The sequence below is a fragment of the Taeniopygia guttata genome, chromosome W (assembly GCF_048771995.1).
Source record: "Taeniopygia guttata chromosome W, bTaeGut7.mat, whole genome shotgun sequence".
NCBI classification, from domain to species: Eukaryota; Metazoa; Chordata; class Aves; order Passeriformes; family Estrildidae; genus Taeniopygia; species Taeniopygia guttata.
In genome coordinates this window covers 12,518,268-12,544,380 of record NC_133064.1, presented here as the reverse complement: position 1 = coordinate 12,544,380, position 26,113 = coordinate 12,518,268, and the positions used below count along the sequence as shown (strand labels likewise).

Sequence of the window (26,113 nt, the reverse complement as noted above, 5' to 3'; positions counted from 1 at the left end):
ACGGGGTGGTGGAGATCTGTTGTTAGATCAATTTTGTTAGTCTTTGTTATTCTGTTCCTTGTAACCCTAGCGTTCGGGATCCTGCGTCACTTGATTTTCAAGGCTATCAAGGGCCTCATACCTTCTACCTCAGAGGTCAACCACATAGAGTTGGCTAACCTGAGGAGGCCTGACTACGCCACCAACACGGGGTGGTGGGAAACCCGTACTCAGGGCTAAATTGAGCCCAGTGAATTTCTGTAACCTTGTTTAACAAATAAGGGGGAGGTGTTATGGTGAGCTCATGGCACCCTTTTGCCCCCTTTTCCCTGGGCCTCTGTGACTCTGATCAAGATAACCCCTGGATCCTCCTTCCTGCCCCAACAGGGTTGGCGGGGAGCCAGGAAAGCCCACCCTGTCCAAAACCTATATAGACCCCTGAAACTTCCTGCTCTCTCTCTCTTTTGCCCCGCTCTCCCATGGATACCACAGAATAAAGAGAGCTGTTCCAACACCCTTGGGGTAAGAGCCTCTTTTGAATATTTATCCCTCTCCTGGTATTCCTCCCCTCCCAGCCCCGTATCTCTGAGCTAGTCGGATTCTATTCGGGGGGCTGCGTAGAGGGGGGGAAAACACCAGAAATTACAGTCACACACTGATTTGCGAGATGAGATTGCAGAGGGGAACCGCAAAGCAGACTCCCTTGATGCTCCACTCGAAAAAGCACATCTCCCTGACATCTTCCAACAGGTAAAGCTAAGTCACCAACACTACCATCAGAATGTGCCAGGTCTAATCTGACAGTTCCAGCTAACACGGAGTCAGGCTCGAGCCATTGTGGCCAACTGTCCCAACTGCCAGCTCCAGGCCGTGCCATCGATGGGCATGGGGGTAAACCCCAGAGGCCTTCGCAGCTGTGAGGTGTGGCAGAAAGACATTACCCACATTCATAGTTTTGGTCGCTTTGAATGTGTTCATGTAAGCGTGGACACATTCTCAGGTGCAGTGTATGCCTCTGCTCATATAGGACAAAAGGCTGTGCATGCCAAACAGCACCTAGTGCAAGAATTTTCAGTATTGGGGATTCCAAAAACAATTAAAACTGATAACGACCCAGCGTATGCATCCAAGGAGTTCCTGGAATTTCTCCAGCAGTGGGGAGTGGAACATAAGACTGGCAGCCCCCACTCTCCCACAGGTCAAGCCGTGGTCGAGCGTGCACACTAGATGCCCAAGCAGGTATTGCACAGACAGAACAGTTCAACTTTGTGGATGTCTCCATGGGAGAAGCTCTCCAAAGCCATGTTTACCATCAGTTCTCTGAAATGTTCATTTGAAAATGAGTCCACCAGTGGTACGTCATTTTAACAGCAGCAATCAATTCAAATTATCTCAGCGTCCACCGATTTTGATTAGGGATCCAGAAACTTGGGAAACCAAGGGTCCCTATGGACTTGTAACCTGGGGTCGTGGCTATGCGTGTGTAGCTACTCCCTAAGGCCCTCGGTGGATTCCCCAGAAGTGGGTGAAACCTTTTGTCCCCAAGAATCCAGGTCATACAGAAGGGGATGAGAAGCAAGTAGCTGATGCTTCAAAGAGAAGACGCTGCTGAATGGAAGAAGGAGAATTTTCCTATGTGTGAATTCCTTCTGGTGGAAACAGAAACTTTTAACATGTTTTAAAAATGTTTGTTTTTCCCTTTTAGAGAAAACCTACCTCCCACTCAACCCTGTGATGAACCCCATCCAAGTTGTCATCTTACTAATGCTGAGCAGTCAGGCAGCTGCGTGGATCGTCCCTCAGCCGTTTCAAAACGTCTGGGTGACCCTGGCACAGACACTTCAGCAGGAAAACATTTGCTTGTCCACTGCAGCAGCAAAGAACCCAATGTCAAACTGTCTGGTAGTAATTCCATGGCAGGCTGGAGAATTTCCAGCAGGCCTGAACAAACATAGGTCCAAAGAAATCCCAGAATCACATACAACCCGACCACGCAAAGATCATCAGAGGCAAGCTGTGGTGATCATGAAATCCTTAGAGGAGTGGTTGTGAGGTTTGCCCAGGATAGCTCAGGAACCCCAAGAGTTAGAGCTACTGGGTTCTTCTCCTGCAGCTTACTGCGTACATTTTTCTGTCCTCCCAAAACCTTCTAGCACTAATGAGTACCACATCATAAAACATCGTGGGGAGTTTACTGCAAGAAGGTGGTGTCAGAACACAAGCCATATCAGGGCAGAAAACCCATCTCACTCAAGTCCTAAAAGTCTCCCTAAGGGATTGTTCTTGATTTGTGGGGATCAGGCATGGGCAGGAATTCCTTCTCAGCTTTTAGGAGGGCCATGTACCATAGGGAGGCTGTCTGTATTGACACCCAACCAAACTCTAATTGGTGAATGGACTTACAAAAAAAAATCAGGAAACAAAATTCAAAAGAGGAGTGCAGGCAATCTGGACCCAAATTGTAACTCAGAAATTTTTCATTGGGCCAAGTCAAAAAGAGTTGCTGTGTCCCTGTTCCTTCTGTGGGTCGCAGCAACAAAAGCTCTAGGTGAATTGGGCCACCTAGAGTGCTGGGTAGTCAAACAGGCAAACTTAACGTCTGCCACCATCAGCTCTCTCCTAGAAGAGTAAATTACCAGACAGGCCACGCTTCAAAACCGTGCTGCTATAGATTTCCTTTTGTTGCTGCATGGACATGAATGCCAGGAGTTTGAAGGACTCTGTTGCATGAACCTGACCGCAAAAGCTCCAAACGTCCATGCTGCCCTTCGAAGCATGAACAGCCTGATTGGACAAGTGAAGCAAGAATCCGAGGATTGGTTCAAAGAACTGTTCAAGGGCTGGGGATTCACAGGGTGGTGGACTTCTATTGTTAGATCAATTTTGTTACTTCTTGTTATTCTGTTCCTCTTAACCTTGGTGTTCGGGATCCTACGTCACTTGATTTTCAAAGCTATCAAGGGTCTCATACCTTCTACCTCAGAAGTCAACCACATAGAGTTGGCAAACCTACAGAGATCTGACTACGCCGCCAACTGTAGGTGGTAGGAAACCCATACTCAGGGTTAAATTGAACCTAGTGAATTCCTGTAACCTTGTTAAACAAAAAAGGGGGAGGTGTTGCATTGCTCTCGGGCAATGGTTGTTCCCTCTCCACAGAGACCCCTGTAACTTGGACCTGATAGTATGATCCCCTCCTTCCTGCCCCAGTGGGGTTGGTGGAGGGCCAAAAAGCCCTCCCTGTCCTAAGCCTAGATAAGGCTCTGTCCCTTCCTGGTTCGCTGTCTTTTCCCCTTCATCTCATGGAACAAACAGCTTGGACAACCACATCAGGGAATCGGAGCCTCTTTTGGAATCTTTGCCCAGCTCCTGATCCGCCTTCCCTCAAGGCCCCCATATATCTGGGCTAGACTGGTGATTTGGGGGGCTGCGAGGAATAGGCGTGTCAAGTGCCCACGTTCCAAAGAGGCGGGAATTTGCTTTTACCCTCCTTGTGTTGCTAATAACTCCTCCCTTGACCTAAAACTTAACTCCACCCCTGTGATGTCCTATACAAACCCCATGACCCTGCCTTTGCCCGATCTTTTTGTCTTCATCCCGCCCCTCCTCCTTGAGGGTAATAAATGGATTCTCTAGCTTTATGAAACAAAGACCCGTCTTGTTTTGTTCCCATGCCCGGCACTGGCAGCTGCACTCTCTCTAGACATGATGAACTCTGTTGCAACACGATACAACAAATTTCAACCAAAACATTTGTGTATTGTGTACAGAACTCATTGATCATTATGCTGCTCAGTCTAGTCATGGAGCTGTGGCACCTAAGCTTGTATACTTCTTCATATATATGGTACAATTTCCCCAAGATAAAGCTCTTTTTTGGACCAGGGACACAAACCAAGATTGTTTTGTTGATACTCTCTGTGATATCAGCTTATGAATAGATAATATCAGAGGCAATGAAGATCATTTGGGATGTGTATTTGTTGTTGTTTGCCTGTCCTGGTCTCAGCTGCTACTTCTGGGGGTTTATTAATAATCACACCCAGCCTCATGGGAGAAAAGCAGGGAATTATTTTTCCCCAACTTTCACCTCCTTCTCCCCCTCAGGTCTGACACATCACCTTTTGAGAATGTTCAGTTCCCTCTGGATGGTCAAGACACTGTACTTTTGTTGCTAATTCTGCTATGTCTCCTCTTTATGGTCTACAGCACATTTAGAATCAGACTGAGATTTCCATGGAGATTGCCCAGAGATCTGCCCGAGTGGTAGAAAATCCTGAGTGGCATGGGATGTGAAGGAAATGGGCCAGATTTTGAAGAAATACTCTGCCCCAATAGTTTGGACATTCCCCTCTGAACAAATACTGAACCCAGCTAAGGTAGCAGAATATTTGAAAGAAAATTGCAGTGGCAGCTCCAAAGAGAGGCAGCTCATTGCAGTATGCTGGGCCCTGGCTAATGCTTATTGCATGCTGTTCATTACTGTACAGCATTAACTACAGCCAGAGGAGAAGGAGAACAAATCAGCAAACACCATGGTCGCTCAGGCTGCAGTTAAACCAGAAGAGCAGCCTAAGCCAATAGCAGTTGCCTCTGTCCAGAGGAGAAAACACAAGCCCATTTGCCTGGTGGATGATGATGGGGAGGCAGGACCTTCACAGAACCAGAAATAATCACTGAATCTTTGTCCTTAGAAAGTCTCTGCAATCTGAGGAAAGACCTCACCCAATGACCCAATGAGTCTATATTGAGCTGGTTGATTGGAGTCTGGGACACTGCAGCTAATGGTATGTCCTGGCTTGTAAGATAAGCATGTATTCTATTTGCCATCTGTTGGAGGTGGGGCAGGTATCTCCTGTTGGGCAGTTTTCTTATCTCTTCCAAGAGCAATGTCTCCCTCCGGGGAGATATCTTCTGTTAATAGGCCATTAAATGACTCACTGCATGACTGGTAAAGTTACATCATCCCATTGTGAGATGCTCCACCCAGAGGGAGGAGCCAAGCATCCCTACCTGAATAAAATCAGCATTTTTTGGGACATCAGAGCAGCCCCTTCACTGGATTCCCAGAGGAGCAGCTTTCTTCTCTGCTAGATTCCCAGAGGAAGACCAGGCCCATCTACTCTATCACCAGACCTTCAGAGAAAACTACACCCTTCTACAGACCACTGCTTCAGCAGCATTTCATCTGCCTCTCTAGGAGGAACAGCCACCATTTAATTGGACTATTACCAACACCCTGACTCCTCAGGGTGTCAGGTTTCTGACTCAATCAGTAGTTTTGTTTGTACTAATTACATTTTTTTAAATTTAGTTTTTTTCTTAGTAAAGATCTGTTATCCTCATTCCCATATCTTGGCCTAAGAGCATTTTAATTCTGAAATTGTGGTAATTTGGAGGGAGGGGGTTTTCCTTTTCCATTTCACAGGAGGCTCTTGCCTTCCTTCACAGACTCCTGTCTTTTCAAACCAAGACATAGTACAATTTTGGACAGTACTGAAGTGAGGCACTTGGAATCTCTGTCACATGATGTGGGTATTGACCAGGGGATTGCCAGAACCTCTCAGCCTCTGGATGTGACTCTTAACAAGTGTGAAGGAGAGATACCTTTGCCCAGAAATCTCCAGCTGCACCAAAGCCCTTGGAAAACCATGGAGCAAGGAATCCAATGCTTGCGAGAACTGGCTGTGATAACTATCCTTTTCTCAAACAACGACCAACCCACTAAGAGTCCAGACCTGGGAAAATACAATACTGATGTGGCTCAAACTTGCATGACTTGGGACACAAGTCTACTCTCAGTTCCTAGCGATGCTGCAATGGAACGAGGGAAACAAGAGGGTGAGCACTATGACAAGGAGATTCCGGACATACAAAGATACTGTCCACACCCCAACACGAGCCGAAGTTTCCACAGTGCAAACAGACTTGACTGAACATATATGGAAATGGGAAGAGAAGATTGCAGAAAGCCATCAGAAACTCAGAAAGGAGCTTAAAGAGGACTTTCTCCAAGTTTTGTCAGTACAGACCAGAGCCCCTGCTATCAGAAACAGATGTCCCCCAGTTAGGGAGAGGGGGTACATCCTACGAGGCAATCTGTGGTTTTTCCTGTGTGAGCATGGTGAAGACATGAGAAGATGGGATGGAAAACCCACCTCTGTCCTAGCAGCACAGGTGTGTAAGCTAAAGGAGGAAACTATTAATGAAGGGAGCTCCACCAGAATGAATGTAGCTCCAATTTCCTGTGACTGAGCTACTACGTATAACAGAAGGGAGGATGACATGTCTGATCCCCTTGAAGGGACCTCCAGAATGTATGACCAGAGAAGTTACAATACCCAGAACGAGAGGGGCCCTGCCTCTAGCCAGATAGAGGCCAGGGAAAATCATGTCTCTTGGACTGAATGGATCTGACAGCCTGGCACATATGAACCACAAAAATACAAGGCTTTGGTTGACACTGGCATAAATATATACTTGTACCACTGGGACATGTGGGGGCAGAACCTGTTTCCATAGCTGGAGTGACAGGGGATTCTCAGCAGTTAACTGTTGGAAGCTGAGGTGAGCTTGACCAGGAAGGAGTGGTACAAACACCCCATCGTGACTGGTCCAGAGGCATCATGTATTCTTGGCATAGATTACCTCAGGAGTGGTTATTTCAATGACCCAAAAGGACTCAGGTGGCCTTTTGGGATAGCTTCCTGTGGAGACAGAAGGCAGTAGACAGTTGAACACATTGCCTGGTCTCTGAGAGGACCAGTCTGCTGTAGAACTGATGAGGGTCAAAGAACAGCAGAGGTACAGGTTGCCACCACCACAGTGCATCATTGGTAATACTGAACAAACTGAGAATCCATGATTCCCATACACAAGATGATCCGTGAACTGGAGAGTCAGGGAATGGTCAGCAAGACTCTCTCACCTTTCAGTAGCCCTATATGGCCTGTGTGTAAGTCTTACAGCGTGGAGACTGACAGTGGATTATTGTGGCCTGAATGAAGTCACACCATCACTGAGTGCTGCTGCCGGACATGCTAGAACTTCAGTGTGAACTGGAGTCCAAGGCAGCAAAGTGATGGCACTACTGATATTGCTAATGAGTTTTTCTCCCTTCCTTCAGCAGCAGAGTGAAGGCCACAGTTCATGTTCACCTGGAGGAGCGTCCATTACACCTGGAACCGACTGCCCCAGGGGTAAAAACACAGTCCCACTATCTGCCATGGAATGATTCAGAGTGCACTGGAAAAGGGTGAGGCTCCAGAACACTTGCAGTAGATTGATGACATCATTGTATGGGGGAACACAGCAGAGGAAGTTTTTGGGAAAGGGAATAATCCAGATTCTCCTGCAAGTGGATTTTTCTATCAAACAAAGTAAGGTCGAGGGACCTGCCCAGGGAATTCAGTTTCTATGGGTGAAGTGGCAAGACAGATGCAGGCAGATTCCAACAGAGGTGATTAATAAGATAGCTGTCTTAATTGTCTTAAACCAAGACATAAACCTTGTCAACACTAAGTTTTAGGAGGAGGAGCCTTCTTCCTTGGATGAGCAGCGACCAGCTTCCAGCTTGCATGTTCAACAGACCTTTGCCTTAGTGCTTGACATGGTTCTGAGCCTACCTGCCTCTCCACTGCAATGGAGGTTTGAGACTCCTGAGACTAGCGCCTCTGAGAATACTTTATCAATTTCTCGCTCATTCTCACAAATGCAGCACAGCCAGCTTTACTTCCTCACGTAACTCCTTGACCTGGTGACACAGCTCATCAACAACACACCTTCTGCAGAAGGGATGACTGTCAGCCCCAGCCTCATGGCATCAGGAACTCCTGACAACCTGCGACCATCAGAAGGTCTGTCTGGGTAGAAGCCTCTGACAAAATTGGTGCAATGACTCCAGCAGCTACAGGGGAATGAGCACTGTGATGTGTCAAAATCACACTTGAGGGAGCGTATGCTACTGAGACTGGGGATGATGGGGACTCTTTGTGCCCTTCTGCACCAACTACTGTGCCTGTCTGCTGCCTCTGCTAGCTTCTCCTACATGGTCACAGACTGGTGCCAAGTTGCTGGGTTGTGTGTACTTTGATTCTCCCACTCAGCCACCAGTGGAAGGGCCTTCTACTGCTGGGCCATGCCCTAGTTGCTCCTGCTCCCTAGGGACTCCTTATGAGACTGGGAGCAGTCACTCCTGGCTCCACCCATGCTGAGGCAGCTACTCTAGGACAAGCTGCCAGCTCCACATGGGTCTCAGTGTTTCCTGGGGTTCCCCCACCTCTAGAATGTTGCCCTGTTCGTGTTGATCCCCTGCAATGCAGCTGTTCATCTTGGCAAATTAAGGGGGAGATAAGTAGCATTCCTTTAAGTTTATCTAAGTAATAACACATGAAAAATAAGAGGTACTATGGCTGTGGAAGGAGTATTACAAAAGCAAGCATATCAAGATACTGGTTTACTAACAGCAAGGGTCACTTATTTGAATGAGTATTTCCATAACACTACCACATAATGCCAAATTCAGGAAAAGTCAAGAGCTCCAGGGTTTAATTAATCTAGTTTAGCCCTAGTGACCCCTCCATTCCTCAACAAGACAAATCAGATAATTTGTCCTCCCCTCTATTTTAACAGAATTATTCTCTGTGCATTACAACATTTTTTTACAACACAAAATGCAGCATACAGTTTTATTTTCTAAATGTTAACATCCTTAAAGACAATAAGGTAAAAATAAATTCTTGTGTTGGGAAGGGTAGATAAATATGATTAAGAACCACAATAGTACAGCCAGGATGAATATATCACCCCCTACTGGCTGGACAATACCCTCACTTACAGAGGGGTCCAAAAGTCAAATTGACTGTTCCATCTCACCCCCCAGAATGTATGGTTCACCCCACACCTGTAACCCTCCCCTGAAACATCAAGTGTCTGTGACCCCATTGACCCAAGTCCTGTTCCAGCCCACCTCGAAGCCCCCCTTGATAAGGGGTCTCTGGGGGGCCAGATGCCCTCTTGGATCTTCCCCTCTCCTCCTGGAACTTCCTCCGAGAGTCCCTGCTCCCCCCTTTGTCTCTCCCCTCCCCCATCACCTCAGGCCCAGCCATGTGCTGCTACACAACACAAGGCAGGGCCTTTCTGCATCCTGAATAAACCTCATCCCCCAAGAGCAACCAACAGAGATCTCGCTTATATTCACCCCAAATCCATCCGTGGAACCCCATCGAACATCTTTACATTCTTGCTTTTCAGTAACACCACAATCAGGACAATTAAATTTACAGATGTGCTTCTGATTTGAGCTCATGTTGCCTGCTGCCTTTAAGCTTGTGCTTCTGGGGGGAAAAAGAAATTCCATACCTTTTTCACCCTACTGAATGTCTTTGCTTCACCCAGAGGCCAACTTACCTTAGCTCTGGAAAGCCTGAGCTTTTGTAAGCTGTTCACACGATAAACAGCTGTAGATATATGGAAAACCTATTACTACATGCAGAAAATGAAAGCTGGGAAGTAGATTCTGTATTTATAATGGAAGAAAGCCTCCAAAACACATAAGCATTTCAATATACTCAGACTTTTTTTTTCTTTCCCACACTTATTTGGTGATAGCCTTCAAAATTAGTCTGTGTAAACAGCATGATAAATTTAATTAACCTCAGAGTGTCAAAAATAGGCTATCTTCATGCTAAGTGCTATTGCGAAAAGCAAGAGCATTAGCAAGAGGAGCAGCAAAATCACCACTGGCACACAGGGTTAATGAAGGTTTTCTTGTAGATCATGTTCCTGCTTTAAATGAAATACTAGGTAGGCCGATATAAGTCTAACAGGGTAGATGTACATCAATTTTGAATGCTGTCAACAGCTCGAGAACAGCATAACTTTCACTGAACTGATTAAAAGCCACAGATTCTCTTCACCAGCTATATTTTTCACTCTAAAAACCCCTGCCAATTATGGTACAATTCAAAGTTTCATATTTTATTTCAGGTATAGCTAAGTTCAAATGATGAACAAGGTATAGCACATGCATACTTCATTCCATTTTCTGAGGAAACACATTTTTTCCTAAAGGACCAAGTTAATTGAAGTTATTACAACTTTCAGATGCCTTTTTCACCTTTGAGTTCCTTTCACTCTCTCCACATGCATCAAATTAAAGCAGGTTTAATCAGGATGCACCAAATTGTATTCAGAATAACCAGAATGCAAAAAGATATTAAAAATCTTACAATCATCAGGAAGGTATTTCAAGTTTTTAGCAATTAAAAGTGGAAGGATTTCAAAAAGTTCACAACCACTGCATCTAATGAAGTGAATGTCACCTTTTTCTTACAAATATAAGGTCTAAATCTCAACTGTCTGTGGCATCTTCATAATAAACAGCACAGGGTTCAGTTTTGCTTTTACCTTTGTTGCTCCAGGCTAAACAGGCCCAGGTCCCTCAGGTTTTCCTCATAAGTGAGGTGCTCCAGCCCATGAGGTCCACAGGGCATGCAGAGATCTACTTGCAGCCCATGAGAGAAGTACTCACAACAGAGCAGGTGGATGCCAGAAAAAGCTGTGATCCAGTGGAAGACCCAAATGGAGAGAGAGGGCCCCTGCTTCCAGAGACACAGAGAGGGGTCTTGCTTCCAAACTAGAGCAGCCTATCCTTAGAGGACTGCACTCCATGGATGAGTGACACACACCACAGCAGTTTTGGAAAGACTGTTTGCCCATGGGAGTGGGAGTCATGTTGCAGCAGTTTTGGTAGGACTGCTGCTCGTGAGATTGGAGCTATGCTGGAGAAGTTCATGGAGAACTGTCTCCCATGGGAGGGACTCCACAGCATAGCAAAGACTCCTCTCCCTGAGCAAACAGAAAATGATCTTGGGTGACGAACTGACCAAATCCCCCACACTGTCTCACTGCGCTGTTGGTGGGAAAGAGGGTAGGGCTGAGGGGGGGAAAAAAAGTGTTCTAAAGGCTTATTTTACTTCTCATTATCCTCTTCTGACTGTTAATAATAAATTTACTTGATACATTTAAATTTGAACCAGTTTTGCCCTTAGAGTGTTTTCTCCCAGTCCTCATCTCATTTTATGAGCCCTTTGTAAATTTTTTCCCTCTCCTTTGCCCAGCTGAGAGCAAGAGAGGATGAGCAAATTACTTTTGTGGGTGCCTGGCATTTGGCCAGTGTCAAACCACAACAACCTGGTACAGTGTTATTTATGAGAAGATACTATTAAAGGGTATCTCTTAAAGACTCAGAATAGTCAGTTTTGTGTCTCTTGTTTTTGCCAGTGTGTTCTGAGCTAAAACAGACCAAATACTCACATTCTAACTCTATAACAGATTCAACTTGATGGAAGTCTATCCAAGCACTTGATGCACTTTAAGATCTTCTGGGGTGCATTTAGCAGAAAATATGTGGTGAAAGTAACTTCATGAGTCACATCTAGTCTGCACACAATTTTATCTTTAAAGATGGATACATTTAAAGATACTGCTGGATGATCTAAATCTGCCACCTGCACAGCATAACTCTGTATTTGGATTTTTGTGGCAAGGTTTTGGTAAAAGAGAGGGTTACAAGGGTGGCTTCTGTGAGAAGATGCCAGAAGCTTCACCCATATTCAACATAGCTAGTGCCAACCAGCTCCTAGACAGACCCACTGCTGGCCAGAGCCAAGCCAAGCAGCAATGGTGGTATCACTTCTGTGATATTTAAGAAGGGGGAAAAACTACTGCACAACAGCTGGGAGAGAGGAGTGAATATATGAGAGCAACAACTCTGCAGACACCAAGGTCAGTGGAGAAGGAGGGGTAGGAGGTGCTCCAGGTTCTAGAACAGAGATTCCCTGGCAGCCCATGAAGACTCTGGTTAGGCAGGATGTCCCCCTGCAGCCCATGGTGGAGCAGAGATCCACTCTGCAGCCCATGGACAGCCCCATGTCAGAGCAGGTGGATGTGCCCTGAAGGAACCTGCAACTCCATGGGAGAGCCCATGCTGGAGCAGGCTCTTGGCAGGACCTGTGTGACACCCATGGGGGACCCAAACTGGAACAGTCTATTCCTGAAGAACTGCACCCCATGGAAAAGACCCATGCTGGAGAAGTTTGCGAAGGATTGTCTCACATGGGAGGGACCCCACTCTGGAGTAGGGAAAGAGCATGAGAAGAAAGGAGCAGCAGAGACAATGTGTGGTTAACTGACCACAATTCCCATTCCCCATCCCCCTGTGCTGCTTGGGAGAAATAGGTAGAGAACTTGGGAGTGAAGATGAGCATGGGAAAAAGGGGTTGGTGGGGTTGGGTTGAAACGTGGATGAAAAATCAAATTCCACAATTCTAATAAAGATTTGTAGGGAACAGCATGTTTATTCACATGGATGCATGTGGGGACTCATTGCCCTTCAATGGACATGCACACTTCTGAGAACTCCCAATCTTTTTTTATTACCCTTACTAATTTCCATATGCATAGAATTTCACAATAGGTTCATGCATATTCATTCTGTTGATTTCGAGTTACACTTACAGCTAGTTACACTTGTACTCAGTTTTTGTCAGAAAGTACAGAAAGAACTCCTGGGTCACTCTGCCCTGTCTGTTTCAAGGTCCAAGGAGTCTTTCTTATTTATCTCTTTAGTGTGGAAATTTGCATTCTTTTCTCCTTAGCTGGGGTAGTTTTGCTAGTGCTGCAGTTACCAGACTAAACAGCATATTTAGCAAGCTCAAAGCAGCACATTTCACCTAAATCCAAATGGATTTCTACCCTGATAAATTTTAACTTTGTCTCAGGGTATTTTAAGATTTGTTTTTTATATTTCATTATCTTGCTCTGATTTGTTTGGTAATAAATTAAACTAATATCCCCAAGTCAAGTCTGTTTTGCCTGTGACAGTAATTGGTGAGTGATCTCTCCCTGCCCTTGAACCTTACATTATATTTTCTCTCTCCTGTCCAGCTGCTGAGGGGAGTGATAGAGAGGCTTTGGTGGATACCTGGAAGCCAGCCAAGGTTAACCCACCAGAAATTGACAGGAACTCACTGACCTGAATTCAAATAACACCAAAGTGGATAAAACAAAACTATTATAATAGTAGTAGTTATCTGAACCGACTATGACCTCTTCCTCATATCTTCAAAATTAAAAACCTGAGCGTTGTCTTAGACTTCTCAACTAGGTCAAACAACTTTGTATAACTTCACACCTATTGCAGCAACAAAAACTATGCAAAGGCACAGCTAGTGGCACATTCATCACTCTACAAAAATTGCTCCAACAACAAAATTGTCTCCCAACAGAGACTGGAAAGGAAACTATAGGACTTTACCTGCTGTCTTTTGGGAAAGTGAAAGATGAAGGTCCAAAGAGGAAATTACAGCAAGCAGCTTCTGTCCATGCACCCAGAGACAGCATTCTTACCTTAAGCTGGTGTGAAGGTATTTTCATAATGCTTCTGGAGGACTTTGGAAAGGATGGCAAGTAAAAGTCAGGATTCCTTAACCAGTTCTGCAAAATCCTGAACTTGTGAGCAAGTTTGTAAGCAAAGAACTAGGTAAGTTCTGTTTTATGGTGATAGACTGTTTTTCACTCAACCCCAGAGTTGCGATGAGAACATCCACTGTGAGCTGTCTGTTCCACTAAAAACCATAAATCCCACTGTGTTTTGTTTGCCAGGTTTGAGGAAGCTCACTCAACTGTAGGACGCAAAATACCCAGGCTCTTAAATGCCTTTCCAACAAAAATACTTTTTGACTTTTTGACACAGGAAAAAAAAAAAAAGTCTTCCCCAGATTAAAGACAAAACATACTTGGTTACAAATAAAATGTAATGTAAATACTTTTTTTAGACTAACCTGAATCTGTGTCACAATCTTGTATTTGTGTAAGCATGATAATTAAAGTACATACATCCACCAATAGCACATGAAATAATTTAAGAATTTCATTTAGATGAAAGAAGTGTACAAGTACTGCTACTCTCCTCTTCCCTTACTCAGGTCCTATTACCCTTCAGCCTTCCTGGGATAGTACTTCTTACACTGAATATAGCTTAGCCAAGCTTCAAAACAAAATGCTTTTGTTTTATTTGACTGTGTTTAAAGAATCTCTTGCATTACTCATGGGGATTGTTCTTTTCCCTAGTTGTTAGCTTCATGTGAGCAACAAAACTGCATATAGCTCAGGATGCTGCTCTGAACAGCCAGTTTCTCCAACTGTATGCCTTCAAAATAGCAGAGGAAGTTTAGGTAGAAGTGAAGGGGTTAAAATGAAGACAGACATGAAAAATTAATTGGTATAAAACCTGAAGGACTGATATACCTGACTGCTCTTCATTCACTAAGGGGACAAGAGTTCAAGCTGGCACTTTATTAAACCTAGCTTGCATAAAATCATGGTCAGTTCACAAAAGTATCACATTAAACACCTGTGATCAGCCTAAAATATAATTTGACAGAAAGGAGGCATTTAATTTTAGAAGACTCACAGCAATGGAGCAGGAAAGACAACAGACTAAGAAATGTCCTCATTTCAGGAAGGTGAAGTGTTTAGTTTAAAAGCCCAGATAAAGATGTACAATAAAGACTACCAGCAGAAGTTAGGAAGGAAACTAGATGCTTTAATTAGTATTGGAGGTCATGCAGGATCCTTTCTAGCAGGAGACAACCAAGAGGTAAAGTACCATGCTATGTACAGCTTAAGGACTCAGTCTCTCACTTATGCATATCTTAAAAGAGTCTGACAGCCAAAATCCTCTAGGCAGACCTGTAGGAGGACTCTAGGAAGTGAGCAACCCAAATCAATCCTTCCACATCAAAAAAGGCTACTGTTGAAAGCAAGCCTTGTTGATAAGCTGTAATCTCCCCCAGTGCAAGCAGTTGAGAAAGCCAAAGCATTCTATCCCAGACAGGCTTGCATAAAACTCCGTTAAATGTCTCTTTACCAGAAAGGGAAGTAATTTTTGTCCTGAAAATGGACTCCTTCACACTGTGCAGTGTTCAACAGGGCTTCCAATGCACTTCTTTCCTCCACCAGTTTTGCACAAGCTTAGTGCTGCTTTTAACCACTGGGGTAGCATGGTAGGGGAACCAATGAGAACATAAACGTTAAAATGAGAAGAAAGTGTCCAGTCGCCGCCTCCAGCGAGAGGCACCACCGCACGGCAATGCGCATAGCGATGCGTACAGTAATGTGTCCGGGCCGCACAAAGTGCAAGAGCAGCACCCTCAGCGAAAGTTTCCTGGGGAAGCCATAAACCCCTTCCCCACAGAGCCACCCGCCCCCCCCCCCCCCAACGGGGCCTGCTTGCGGGTGGGGGTAGTAGCTCTCACTCACACACACAGACACATGGCAAGGCAAAACCGCCCCCCCCCCCCCGCCCCGTAGGGGTGGAAAGTGCCAACCTCCGGTGCCCCGGTGCCCTTTAAACAGAGGTAGAAAGGAATTAACCAGGGGCACCAGCTCGCAGAGGGGAAAAAACAGTGGAATGCGGCGGTCGCTTCGTGCGGGAACAGCAGCGGAAGGGGGGAGGGAAGTATTGCTCCAGAAGAAGAAAGAGCAACAATTTTCTCCTCACCTCGCCGTTGTCACGCAGGGGCTCATCTTAAAGTAATCCGTGAGCCCCTCCGCGCCCAAGCTGCAGCATCTCCCCGCCGTCACATCCACTTTCCCCGCTGCCCCCAGTGGTGACGCCTGAGCAAATCGCGCCTCCACGCTCTGGCTCGCCGCCGCCCTAAAAATGCCTTTGTTTGCAGCTTTCCCCGCACCACACACCCACTCCTGGGGGCCCACACCCTCTTTTAATTCTTAATTTTGGATCGAGGCGCCTCCCGCCCTCTTCCCCCGTCGTTCCCCTTCTGCTGATTCATTTCAACCAGCGGTTGTGAAGGGGGGGGAAGCGGAGGCATCTCCTTGCTATTGTGGCTCGGGGTATGGTGATGACTCGGATTGCCAAATGTGGGGAGCTAGAAGGAAGCAGAGCCAAACGGGATTACACGCTCTGGGTTACATAGAGCAGGCACAACGCGTCGGGAAAGTTAAAGGGACAGGCAAAGGGCAGCGTGCCCAACCCTCCTGTCAGAGACCGGGCCGGCCGTTGGCGGCAGGCGTCATGAATACGTCACAGAGCAGAGCGAAGGAGTTAATCCGTGTTCAGGATCTGAGGAGGAGGAGACTGGTAGAGGAAGTTGCCCGGCCCGAATTACAGCCTGAGAGTAAAGGCCGCACCGCGGGGAGAGCGGGAGGAGGGGGGGAGTAGCACACACCAAGAAAGTGGGGTGGCTCCGGCCGCTGGGCCGCGTAGCAAGAGGCGGCTCCCCCGATAATAGGTGGGTGACGCGTCAGGGGCAGACCCGCGTCTGAGGAGACCAGCAGCGCCCTACCCAGGTGGCCGTGGCCCGGTTCCGCAACGCGGTTCCGGCCGGTAACTCACCGACTTGCAGGACATTATCGACATAGCCGCCATCTAGCAGAACGATGCCCCGGCGAAAGGGCAGGCGGTTCTCGTCGACGGCGGCGGTATCCGCGCCCCCACCGTGCGCGGTACCGCCGGCGGCCCCCCCGGGGGCGGTGGTAAGATCCTCAGTGCCGGTGTTGAAGGAGGAGTACATGCAGATTTCCCTCTCGCTGCGGGGGAAAGACCAGTAGACAATCCTGCGTTGCACCGGCTCTGGGATCCGTTCGAACCGTTCTTCCACCTGCTGGAAAGGCCACTTCTCCGCCACCTTGCGAGCCGCGATGTCCAGCAGGGACTCGGGGCTCTGGGTCTTGCCGAGCGGTAGCAGCCCCATAGTGGCAGCAGCTACAGTAGCAGTTGCAGAGGAGGGTCCGGCGCAGAGCACTCCGCTGCTGAGGCTAATGCCGCCCGCCCGTTGGCCCGACCTGCTGGCCGAGCCATAGCCAGGTCTGCAGCAGAGGCGCTTAGCGGGGAAAGGGAGTCGACCACGGTCCGCCATGATAGCACCGCTTCTAAGCGGATAGCGGAAGTGGGTAGACCGTATAAACGGCACCAGAAAGGCCGCGAGCCACTCCTGGGTCACGCCCCGTCTTCCTTTACATGGCCACAAGGGGCGGTACCGGCTGCTCGCCCACGGTGGGGGCGGAGTCTTATGCAAATCGACGCCATAAACGTAAATAGAACGGCCCGAGGAAAACTTAATTCCTGCGTAAGTGGGGGATGGTGCGCGCGCCCCTGGAGTAGAGACCCTGTACTGATGTGTTGGTCGCCTTCTTTTTCCCCGACATCACGCGTGCAAGTCTGAGAGCACCTTTCCTGCCTGGTGGGAAGGGGGAGCGTGGCGGGTGGCGCCCCTCTCTGACGTCATGGAAGGAATGGAATGCAGGGGTGGGGCCGTCGCGGTCTCAACCCGGTCACCTCCGCTGGGAAAACCGGCGGGGGTGGGTTAGAACTGTGCCCTGCAGCTGAAAAGTATAGTAACGGCTGAAGCAGCTACTCTCGTCCACAGAAAGGTGGGGGCTGGCCTGCCTCAAGAGCCTTTCCTGGGGGAAGAGAGTGACGCCCGCCTTTCACCGGAGCTCCGCGGAAGTTGAGGGCTGCTGGGAGGCAGCAGAGGCGCCTCGGAGGGCAGGTAGAAGGTACTTATGGGCGGCTCCATGTGGGGTTGAGTGGCCTGGCCTGGGCTCCTGCCTCAGAGGCGGTCTGAAATGGGCGAAGCTAGGCTGTTGCTGTCGAGGTGCTGGTCTTCTGGGGTAAGTTTTGGGGTGGCTGAACCCACGTGTTCCTGCAACAAGTCCTTGAGGTAGCTCAGTAAGATGCGACCTAAATTTCCTGTTTATTGGAGACACTACGGTATCTACGGCCGCTGGGCAGCGGGGTGGACTCCCGTCCCGTGGGGTGTCCGACGTGTGCTGGCTCGCTGGTCGCGCGGGAGCTGTGGACGTGTTTGTGTGTGGGCTGGTTGTAGCCTGGTGTGAGCTCCACGCAGCCGACTCACTTCACAGGTCCGGCTTGGAACCGCTCTGGTAGCTCAAGATGAAGGGCTCCGTGACATGACCCGTGGTGAGTAAACTGAACGCTACTAACGCTTGTGTTTGCCCGAGTGTTAAAAAGGTCTGTAAAAGACTGGTGTTTGCCATCTGTACCGGTTAATTTTTTTGCAAGTAGTGCGGTGCATAATGCTCGCAGTTACTGCAGACCATGAAGTGACAAGTATTCTTTTTATTTTTCAGGATTCATTAAAAAACATAGCAATTTATGGGATCATACTGACTCCTTAAATCAAATGGCCTTCCTGAAAAAAAAAAGCTGAATACCCTCAGTAGCAGGCTGAGAATATAAGACTCCTGCATAGCAGCTTGCAGTTTAAAACACTTATTCATATTGCTTGAATTTAACAATGAACAGCACTTGATAGTATACGACGCAGAAGCCGTCATTTGAGTGCCTAGTTGCTTCATTCATGTAGACTAGTTTACCCAGGTAGACTACATTTTCTATGATGTAATGCAGGTGTTCATCTGGGAAATGCATAGTTGGGAGATGGCTCCATCAGGGAAATCAGTGAAAGAATGTTAGGTGTAAGAGAAAAGAAGTACAAATAACATTGTTGACTTGAAACTTGATATCTACTTTTTCACTAAAACCTGAGACTACGCCAGTAGTTTATTCTTTTAACAGGTGTTTAAAGAGCTTTGCAGAAACTGTGTTTTCCATTAAAACTGGATGGGAAATTCAGTGACCTGTATAAGATTTGCAGACTGTTTTTTTTTTAAAAAAAAAAGATCACCAGAAAATCTGAAGATTGTTTAAAATATGCAAGTATTTGCTTTTTTTGCATACTGCTAAACTCATGGACAGTATCACTGATTTGTCATTTCATAGGTAATCTTTTTACATCTAGGTAAATAACTTTTTCGTCTCTTCAGTCGCTTATGTTAAGAAAATGGCTAATGGTTTTTAATCAAAGAGTTTAAATTGCAGACTATGTATAGGGATTCAACTGTGTTCTGCAGAGTTCATTTTCTGTATATGCTATAAGGTATTTTTTCTTTGGGATCATGAGCTCTACCTTCTGAACAGGAAATGAGTATAAACTGATGCTTGTGCTTCTGGGTATAGACAGTACAAAACAGTTACTCTTGAGGTACCAGTTTTGTAAGTTCACAGATACCTTGCTGAGATATTAACTTGCATTTTCATCATTTCAGGTATATACTCTAGAAGTGATCTACTGGATTTATAACTTAATTCCTACTAAATTTTGGAGGTATTTGGGAGCCTGAATGCTACAGACAAAAGATAAGGATGAAGTACTTTGGATGAAGTATTTTTTCTTCTGCTATTCTAGCACTATTTCTATTTTAAACAAGTGTCTAGTAAGTCAGTAAAAATGCTCTTCTAAATTGGGTAATGGCTTTTCTTAACCAGCTGCTGAAATAAAAATAACACACTAATGCCACTGGAGGAATTCTTTCTGTCATAATAAAGAAGCTTTATAGTGAAAATTGAGATCTACCTTTTTAATCCATCTACTACTCAGCAGGAATGTCTACTTCCCATTAAGTATGAATATTAATAGCTACACAGGATGCTCTTGAAGCATTTTTCATTTCTGGGCTAGGGGGTACATGAAGAAGTAATGGCATCTTTTATCTTGAAATTCTGCCATAAGTACCAGGTATGCTTCTCCTTGGGCTCCCTCTGCATTGATGTAGCTCCATAATTATTTGCAAATTATAATCTGAGTCTGAAGTTCCTTTGTCCCACTAGTATTGCCCCCTGAGTTCCTTTAACTTTTTGAAAGCCAGTGGGAAGATGTGTTAATTCCTGGGAAGATACTCAAAATTTAAATTTATAGTTAGTTTTATCTTTCAATGGATATTCTTGTGCAAAGACCTTGCTGAGCTAAGCATTCCTCTTTTTCTGCCTCATGGTTTTGGAAGGTCTGTATTCCAGAGCTATGCAGAGAGGAAGGAACAGCTGCAAACCAGCAACCTTGACTTGGTTAGCTTCCTACACATAATCAAGGCCTGTTCTGTGAGCTGCTTGAAAAAATACTTGACCACCATTTGGTGAAATTGATTCTTAGTAATGTTTCAAAACATTAGGCCACTTGCATGCATACAAACAATGGTCTAAATGTAGAAAAATTGATTGCAGACAACTGCTGGCAAATACAAGTCACTCTGGTGGTAACAATTATCTGGAAATATGTAAACAAGAACAACCAATCATTAAGAGGAGACATGGCATTTAAGCTGGATAAGAGTACAGATTCATGTGCTGGAACAGTAGGGAGTTAGAGATTAAGAAGAAGCAACTCAGGGAGGTTAGAGGGCTCAGAGCTTTAACAAAAAACACAAGAACATTATTCACGGTGTTAGCACTAAAATAATCAAATACAGAATGACTGATGGGTCTGTCTGCTAAAACAGGTGATTTAAAAATACTTAAATGAATCCTTTTTAACCTATTTATGGGTTTTTTTAGATAACTAAGCAGTTCGTATAAGAGCTATAGGTTTTATGGATTCCAAATGTATTCTGTGATTTATCATTTGAAATTTTGAAAAAAACTGCTGTAGATACTGGTAGTGAATATTACTATACTTTGCAGTGTAGTGACTGGAAACTTAAACACAGGAAAAATGAATAATAGTGATGAGTGTTGATGAAGGTATTTTCTTAAGATTGGTCAATGAAGAAAATGTGCTTGGTCAATATCTTTGGGTTTAGAATGTTTTCTTAAATAGCTTCATTTGTTATGTTCAGAAATATATCATATGTTTTTAATTTAAGGAGTTTAAAATAGAATGTTTGGCTTTTAGTAGCCTTTTAAACCAAAACTCTAGGATAAATATTGCCAGCTCTTTAGAGTCTCTCTGTTAAAGTGAAAATAAACCAGCAGCAGTGAATGAGCCCTTTTAAAGTACGGGTTTTTATTCTAATTAAATTTCATTATGATTCTGAAACTGGTGTCAGGCTAGAATCTAAAAAGCATTTAGGAAAATGTACTTAAAATACCAAGTGTGCCTTAACAGTATTCTACAATAATGAAAAGATACAAACATTCTAATTATTGACATTTATTTGTGTCCTCTGCCTTTTTGTGGCTTGATACTTTATGTATGAAGTCATTCTAAGATGGACTGAAGGAAAGGGCATTATGTGTGCCAGTCTCAGAGACGTGTGAATTAAGGTATCCAAGATTGAAGACCAAGATGTTTCCTATTACCATCGGAGTAGGAGTTGCCTCTGAGCAGTGTTCCTTATCTCCTGTTAATAGGCCCATCAATGTCTTGCCACATGACTCAGAGATAACACTCTCCAAGAGCCAGTTCTGTTTAACAGGTGATTAAGGACACACCTCGTGACTCAGAATAACATCAGCCCATTGTGAAATGCTCCGCCCAGGGGGAAGGAGCTAAGCATTCCCACCTAGATAAATCCATGAATTTCTAGACAGAGAAGGAGCCTTTCCACAGGTTTCTGAGAAGACACAGCAACCACATCCACCATTCCAAGAGGACTGCAGCCACTCCAATTTAGACTGCTACCAGCACGCTGGCCAGAGGGGTGTCAGGTTGTATTCTGAGTTTGTCAGTAGTCTTCCTTTTGTATCATTGCATGTATTTTTGTCTTTTTCCCTTTTCCCAATAAATTATATTTCTGACTTAAAGTTTCTCACTAGTTTTGCTTTCAAACCAAAACATAAGGCCGCTCTGTATGTTCTAAAGGAATGAGCACATTTAGTTTACATTTATTGAAAATAGACCCTGTGCATGAATTATTTCTTCCTTATAAGGATCCTTGTGCTGGGATATCTGTTGGGACAATTTAGCTCACTACTGAGTTACTAGGGATAAAAGCATCACTATTCCAAGTCAAATGATAACATGAAAGGGATTTCTTGAAATTAAACATGTTGAACTGATTTAGAAGATTTAGAAGTTCAAAGTAAAAAAGCTTTCCCAAACTTTAGAGGATTGTATTTCTTCTAATATAAAAAATAAAATCAAATCTGATGAAAACTTAATGTTTTAAAATAACTTCTAGGTATTTTTTCTCAGGTTAAACAGTTGCAAAATACTATTGATTGATCTACTGTCATAAACACCTCAGCATATATAATTGTCTCGGTTTAGAGACAAGTTTATGAGAAAAACACTCTGGAATGAGTATATCCTTTAACAAAGGGTTCCAACAATCGCTTTCTGCCAATAAGAAATTAATACTAGTGGATGAAAGTGAAAAAAATTCAAGTGTTTATTGACAGTGCCCACACAGCACAGGAAAAAAAACCTAATAAATGCTAGATATTGAATTGGCAGACCTTACCCACACACACACCCCCCATAACAAAAAAAAAAACCGCAAAATGCCAGGGAAAGGAAAAAAAACCCAAAACACAATGGCTGGCACCGTGGTGTGGAGAAAAATAAATGGCCCTGGCTCCTGTCTCAAGGGAAAAAAAAGCATAACAAAAGGTTCACGGCCCAGCTCGAGCAAAAAAGATGAGAACCTGGTTAATCGCTGGTGTTGGTCCCCTCTTCACAGCAAATTTGGTGTCCTTTCTCTTGCTGGATCGGCTTTTCTGAGGTCTGGGGCCAGGATCCAGGTCTCCTTCCCGCAGGTCCCTGGCCGACTCGTCTCCCAACGATTTTTCTCTCTGATCTCGGATCTCGGACCAAAACCAAACTGTCAAATTCAAGAAAGAAGCCGCTGAAGGATTGCTCTTGCAAGTCTCCAAGGCCAGGGAAAGGCAAAAACCCCAAACTTCTTGCTTAAGCTAACAAAACCCAATCTAGCTAAGCAAAAAAAAAAAAAAAAAAAAAAAAAAAAAAACCCAAAGAAACCCCCTTAAAAACCCAGTCTGCCCGGCAGGAAGGACACCTGGGAAGTGAGGCTTTTAAAAAGTCCACTCAGGAGCCCCAAGGCTTCCCCCTCCCCGGGACCTACCTTAAACCTGCAGCAACCATTTCTGGGCATAGAGCAGACAATCAGGGAATAGAAAAAACACCCTGATATAAAATTTCAATAGCCAAACTGAATTTTATTTCTATATCTTTTATTTTAAAGAAAGCAAGCAAGCAGTGCTGGGTGGCTGAGGAGTCCCCACTCCACTCACGGCACACACCACTTGCAAGTTCAGTAAGTATATATACTGTTTTTGAGCTTACAAAGCATTTTCCAATGTGCTTGGTTAGTCCGAATTAGCAAATATCAATTAGCTGGAATCAGCAATTTCATAATATTTCCAGGTGGTCGTTAGCTTCCTGTCCTTCTTGTGGTCGTCTGGAGGGAGGCCCCTTCACTGGTGTCTGCTCTATGATTTTGTTAAGCTTTTTGTTATACATAAGCATTTAGTTGCTTTGTTGCAATCCCCTTAGCTTTACCACAACATCCTCTATTTTATTCTAAGCATCAGTCATCTTGCTACCTCATCTCTTCACTTCACTACTCCTATTTTGATGCTTTATTTGGCTATAGAATGTTTCAAAACCATTCTTTGTAGCTATCCCAAGGAACGCATCCATTTTCGACACAGCAGATACAAGCATTTGCTGATTCAATTGCCGATTGACATGAATCACAAAAGCATTTTTCACAACTCCAAGACAATAATGTACAGAAAGTGGACTGGCAGTCTAATTGGAAACACCATTGGACTGCCTTCTTGTGGATAAGCATTGTGATAAATATATTTCTGTGTTGTCTTTCGCAATTGTTAGAATGAATACTATGTGTTTTATAATGTTGACCTTTGTAAAAGAAGTTTTACTAAAGCTTAGAGTTCTTTTAATCTGATTGTTGTTTTGTGATGCTAATGTTGGTTGGCAGTTGTTGTAATGTTAACATTTAACCAGTGAAAGAATCGAGGCCTGTTAAATGTATCTAAAAGTAGCAGATGACCAGGACTAGGATGATTGCACATGCTCTGAAGGGGAGGGATGGAAGAGGAACTATCTTAAAATGTTTGAATATGTATGACAGTTTATGAATATGTATTAAGCTGATGCAATAGCCAGGATATATAAGGAGTGTTGCTTTGTTGACTGGTGTGCCTCTAGCTTTGGCTAAGCACCCAGTGGTGTTCCTTTTGTTTTTCTGACTGTCCCCTATTGTCCTTTATTAAATTTTCTTTAAATTTTAACTGAGGAGTGGGGTTTGTTTCTCACAAGCATCCTACACTAATAAATCTTTTTATCTGCTCTGACTTCCTTCCTTTAAACTGCATTTTACTTTAGCCTTCCTTGCCTTAGACCAAATAGTTACTTTGCCATGACAGGCAACATAGTAGTTCTTGGGCAGAAACTCTGAGTGAAGACTGACTTTTATCCACTAATGTAAGGAAGAAAAGGCATTGATTACTCACATATTCACCTATGACAAAGAAAGAGAAGCAACATACATTAAAAATTCTCAGAAGTACATTTTTCAGGATGTTAAGTGCTGGTAAAATGGTTTTAAAGTAAAAAGAAAAGAAATCAGACCCCCCCCAAAAAAAACACAAACAAAAAGAGAACCCTCTTTGTCCCATTTCAAATATTCTGAGATCAGATTCTTTTGTGAGGGTGAGGGAACTGTACTTTCAAGGGAACAGCTTAATACGCAAAACTAAAGCTTCTGCCTATGTGCACCTTTTTATTCTGGTACATCCTTGTCTCCATCAATGCAGCTAAGACAGCAGTGCAAGGAAGAGTAAATATACCTAACTGGCCATCAATTTCTTCAGATACTTGCCAGTTTTCTGTGAGCTTCTATGCCTTTATAAATTATAACTGAGAACCTCAGAAATTATGGAGGCAGAGATAGCTAAACAACACTTGAATAATTTCTGTTTAAAAAAAGCTGGCATTCTTTTAAGAAGATTGCGTATGATGTCTGCTTCCTCTCAGTAACCAGTGATTGCTCTTAGCAAGCTCTAGAAATAGAGCTGGATTTATTACTTTTTCTTTTTTTCTTAACATCCCATTTAAACTTTGATTCCTACTGGTTCATAAATTCTTAGTTTACAAGTCTTCAAAAATATTACAAACCTCCCTCTAGCTTTGCTGGGACTGAAACATCCAGTCAGTACTTGCAGACTATTCTTTCCTTGGGTTATATTAAAGACAAACTTAGTAGGTAGTGGTCTAAATATGAGTGCTTCTGTATGATGTAGCCATCCTATGAAATGAGAGACTTGAGGTTTTTCTCTATGGCAGAAAAATTGGTTAAGCTTAGTGTAGTCAAAAGAGGACTATGCACTGAGAAATAATTAATGAAGACCCAGTGTGAGAGTATAACATTCTGGGGAATTTTAAACTTTTTTGCTTCTCTTCCCCCCCAGATTCCATCTTCTATTTGTATCTGTAGCAGTATTTGTTGTCAATTCCATTCTTAAGCAAAGTTCCATTTAAAGGTGATAGGTTTTTTGTGGGTTGGATTTAACAAAATAAAACTTAATTGCAGTAAAATCATAATGCTCTGTCCTGACTAGTAGCTTCAAATTTTTTGTTGGAATCCACTTGGAGCAGGGATTTACATTTTTTTCCTCCTGGTCTGTTGCTAAACAACATCCAATTTTTGAAGTTGTTTTGAACTAAAATGGAGAATAGTCTTCCTTTTCCTCTTCATGCTCTAGGGATTAAGATGAGCTGAGAGATATGCTTCTGATGCACTTCTCCATTTGGAATAATAGTAGTACAGTATATTCTTATATTTCTGGAAAGTTAGTGCTTTGAGCCTCTTCTGGGGGGATATTAAGAGTTGCAAGAAGTTGTCAGTTTTATGGCTGACAAGGAATGGACCCCTTGATGCTTAGTACTTATCCATGCTTCTTTTCTTCAATAAATTAGGCAGGACTCATGGGACAGCTGTCTTATTGCTAGACACTGTCCTCTGATGGGCTATATTGGGGTCCTTCAGAAGGAATACATAAAGGTGTGTGGTGTGGTTCAAATGCTCTAGGAGATACTATGTCAGGCTGACTGTGGCTGTAGGCAGATATCTGTCATCCTGTGGATGTTGTCATCTATGAGCAGGAGGGAGAGAAAACTATTTTGGTGTGTTTATGTATTTTTTTTTTCCTAGTGATTCAAAAACATTGAGCCTTGGGGCAGGGACAGGTCACAATGTAGACTGTGAATTCATCCATTTGCAAGTGAAGATCTAATGCTATGTTACTGCTCCCCCAATCTGAGAA

The 26,113-nt window shown here is 44.3% G+C and overlaps 1 protein-coding gene and 1 long non-coding RNA gene across 6 annotated transcripts in view; one reads left to right on the top strand and one right to left on the bottom strand.

Annotated features, from left to right (window-relative positions):
* LOC116806985 (zinc finger SWIM domain-containing protein 6) overlaps nucleotides 1-17,065 on the bottom strand; it is a 294,044-nt gene extending 276,979 nt beyond the window's left edge. The window contains exon 1 of one of the 2 annotated variants that reach the window (XM_032744790.3): nucleotides 16,400-17,065. In XM_032744790.3, coding sequence (XP_032600681.1) covers nucleotides 16,400-16,922 — 523 coding nt within the window. In that variant the 5' untranslated portion in view covers nucleotides 16,923-17,065. Of the gene's footprint in view, nucleotides 1-15,544; nucleotides 15,665-16,399 lie in introns of those variants that run through there. The other variant, XM_072923078.1, reaches the window with a different exon arrangement.
* Nucleotides 15,916-24,079, top strand: LOC116806986 (uncharacterized). 4 transcript variants are annotated; one of them, XR_012053443.1, is made up of 5 exons: nucleotides 17,318-17,562; nucleotides 17,929-17,986; nucleotides 19,135-21,508; nucleotides 23,005-23,076; nucleotides 23,441-24,079. It is a non-coding gene; the product is annotated as an uncharacterized lncRNA (long non-coding RNA). The 4 variants fall into 4 exon arrangements; XR_012053444.1 differs by lacking the exons at nucleotides 23,005-23,076; nucleotides 23,441-24,079 and adding an exon at nucleotides 15,916-16,181 and having other exon boundaries at nucleotides 17,433-17,562; nucleotides 19,135-19,431; XR_004366024.3 differs by lacking the exons at nucleotides 23,005-23,076; nucleotides 23,441-24,079 and adding an exon at nucleotides 17,038-17,132 and having other exon boundaries at nucleotides 17,433-17,562; nucleotides 19,135-19,431.
* Nucleotides 24,080-26,113: the final 2,034 nt, after the last annotated feature.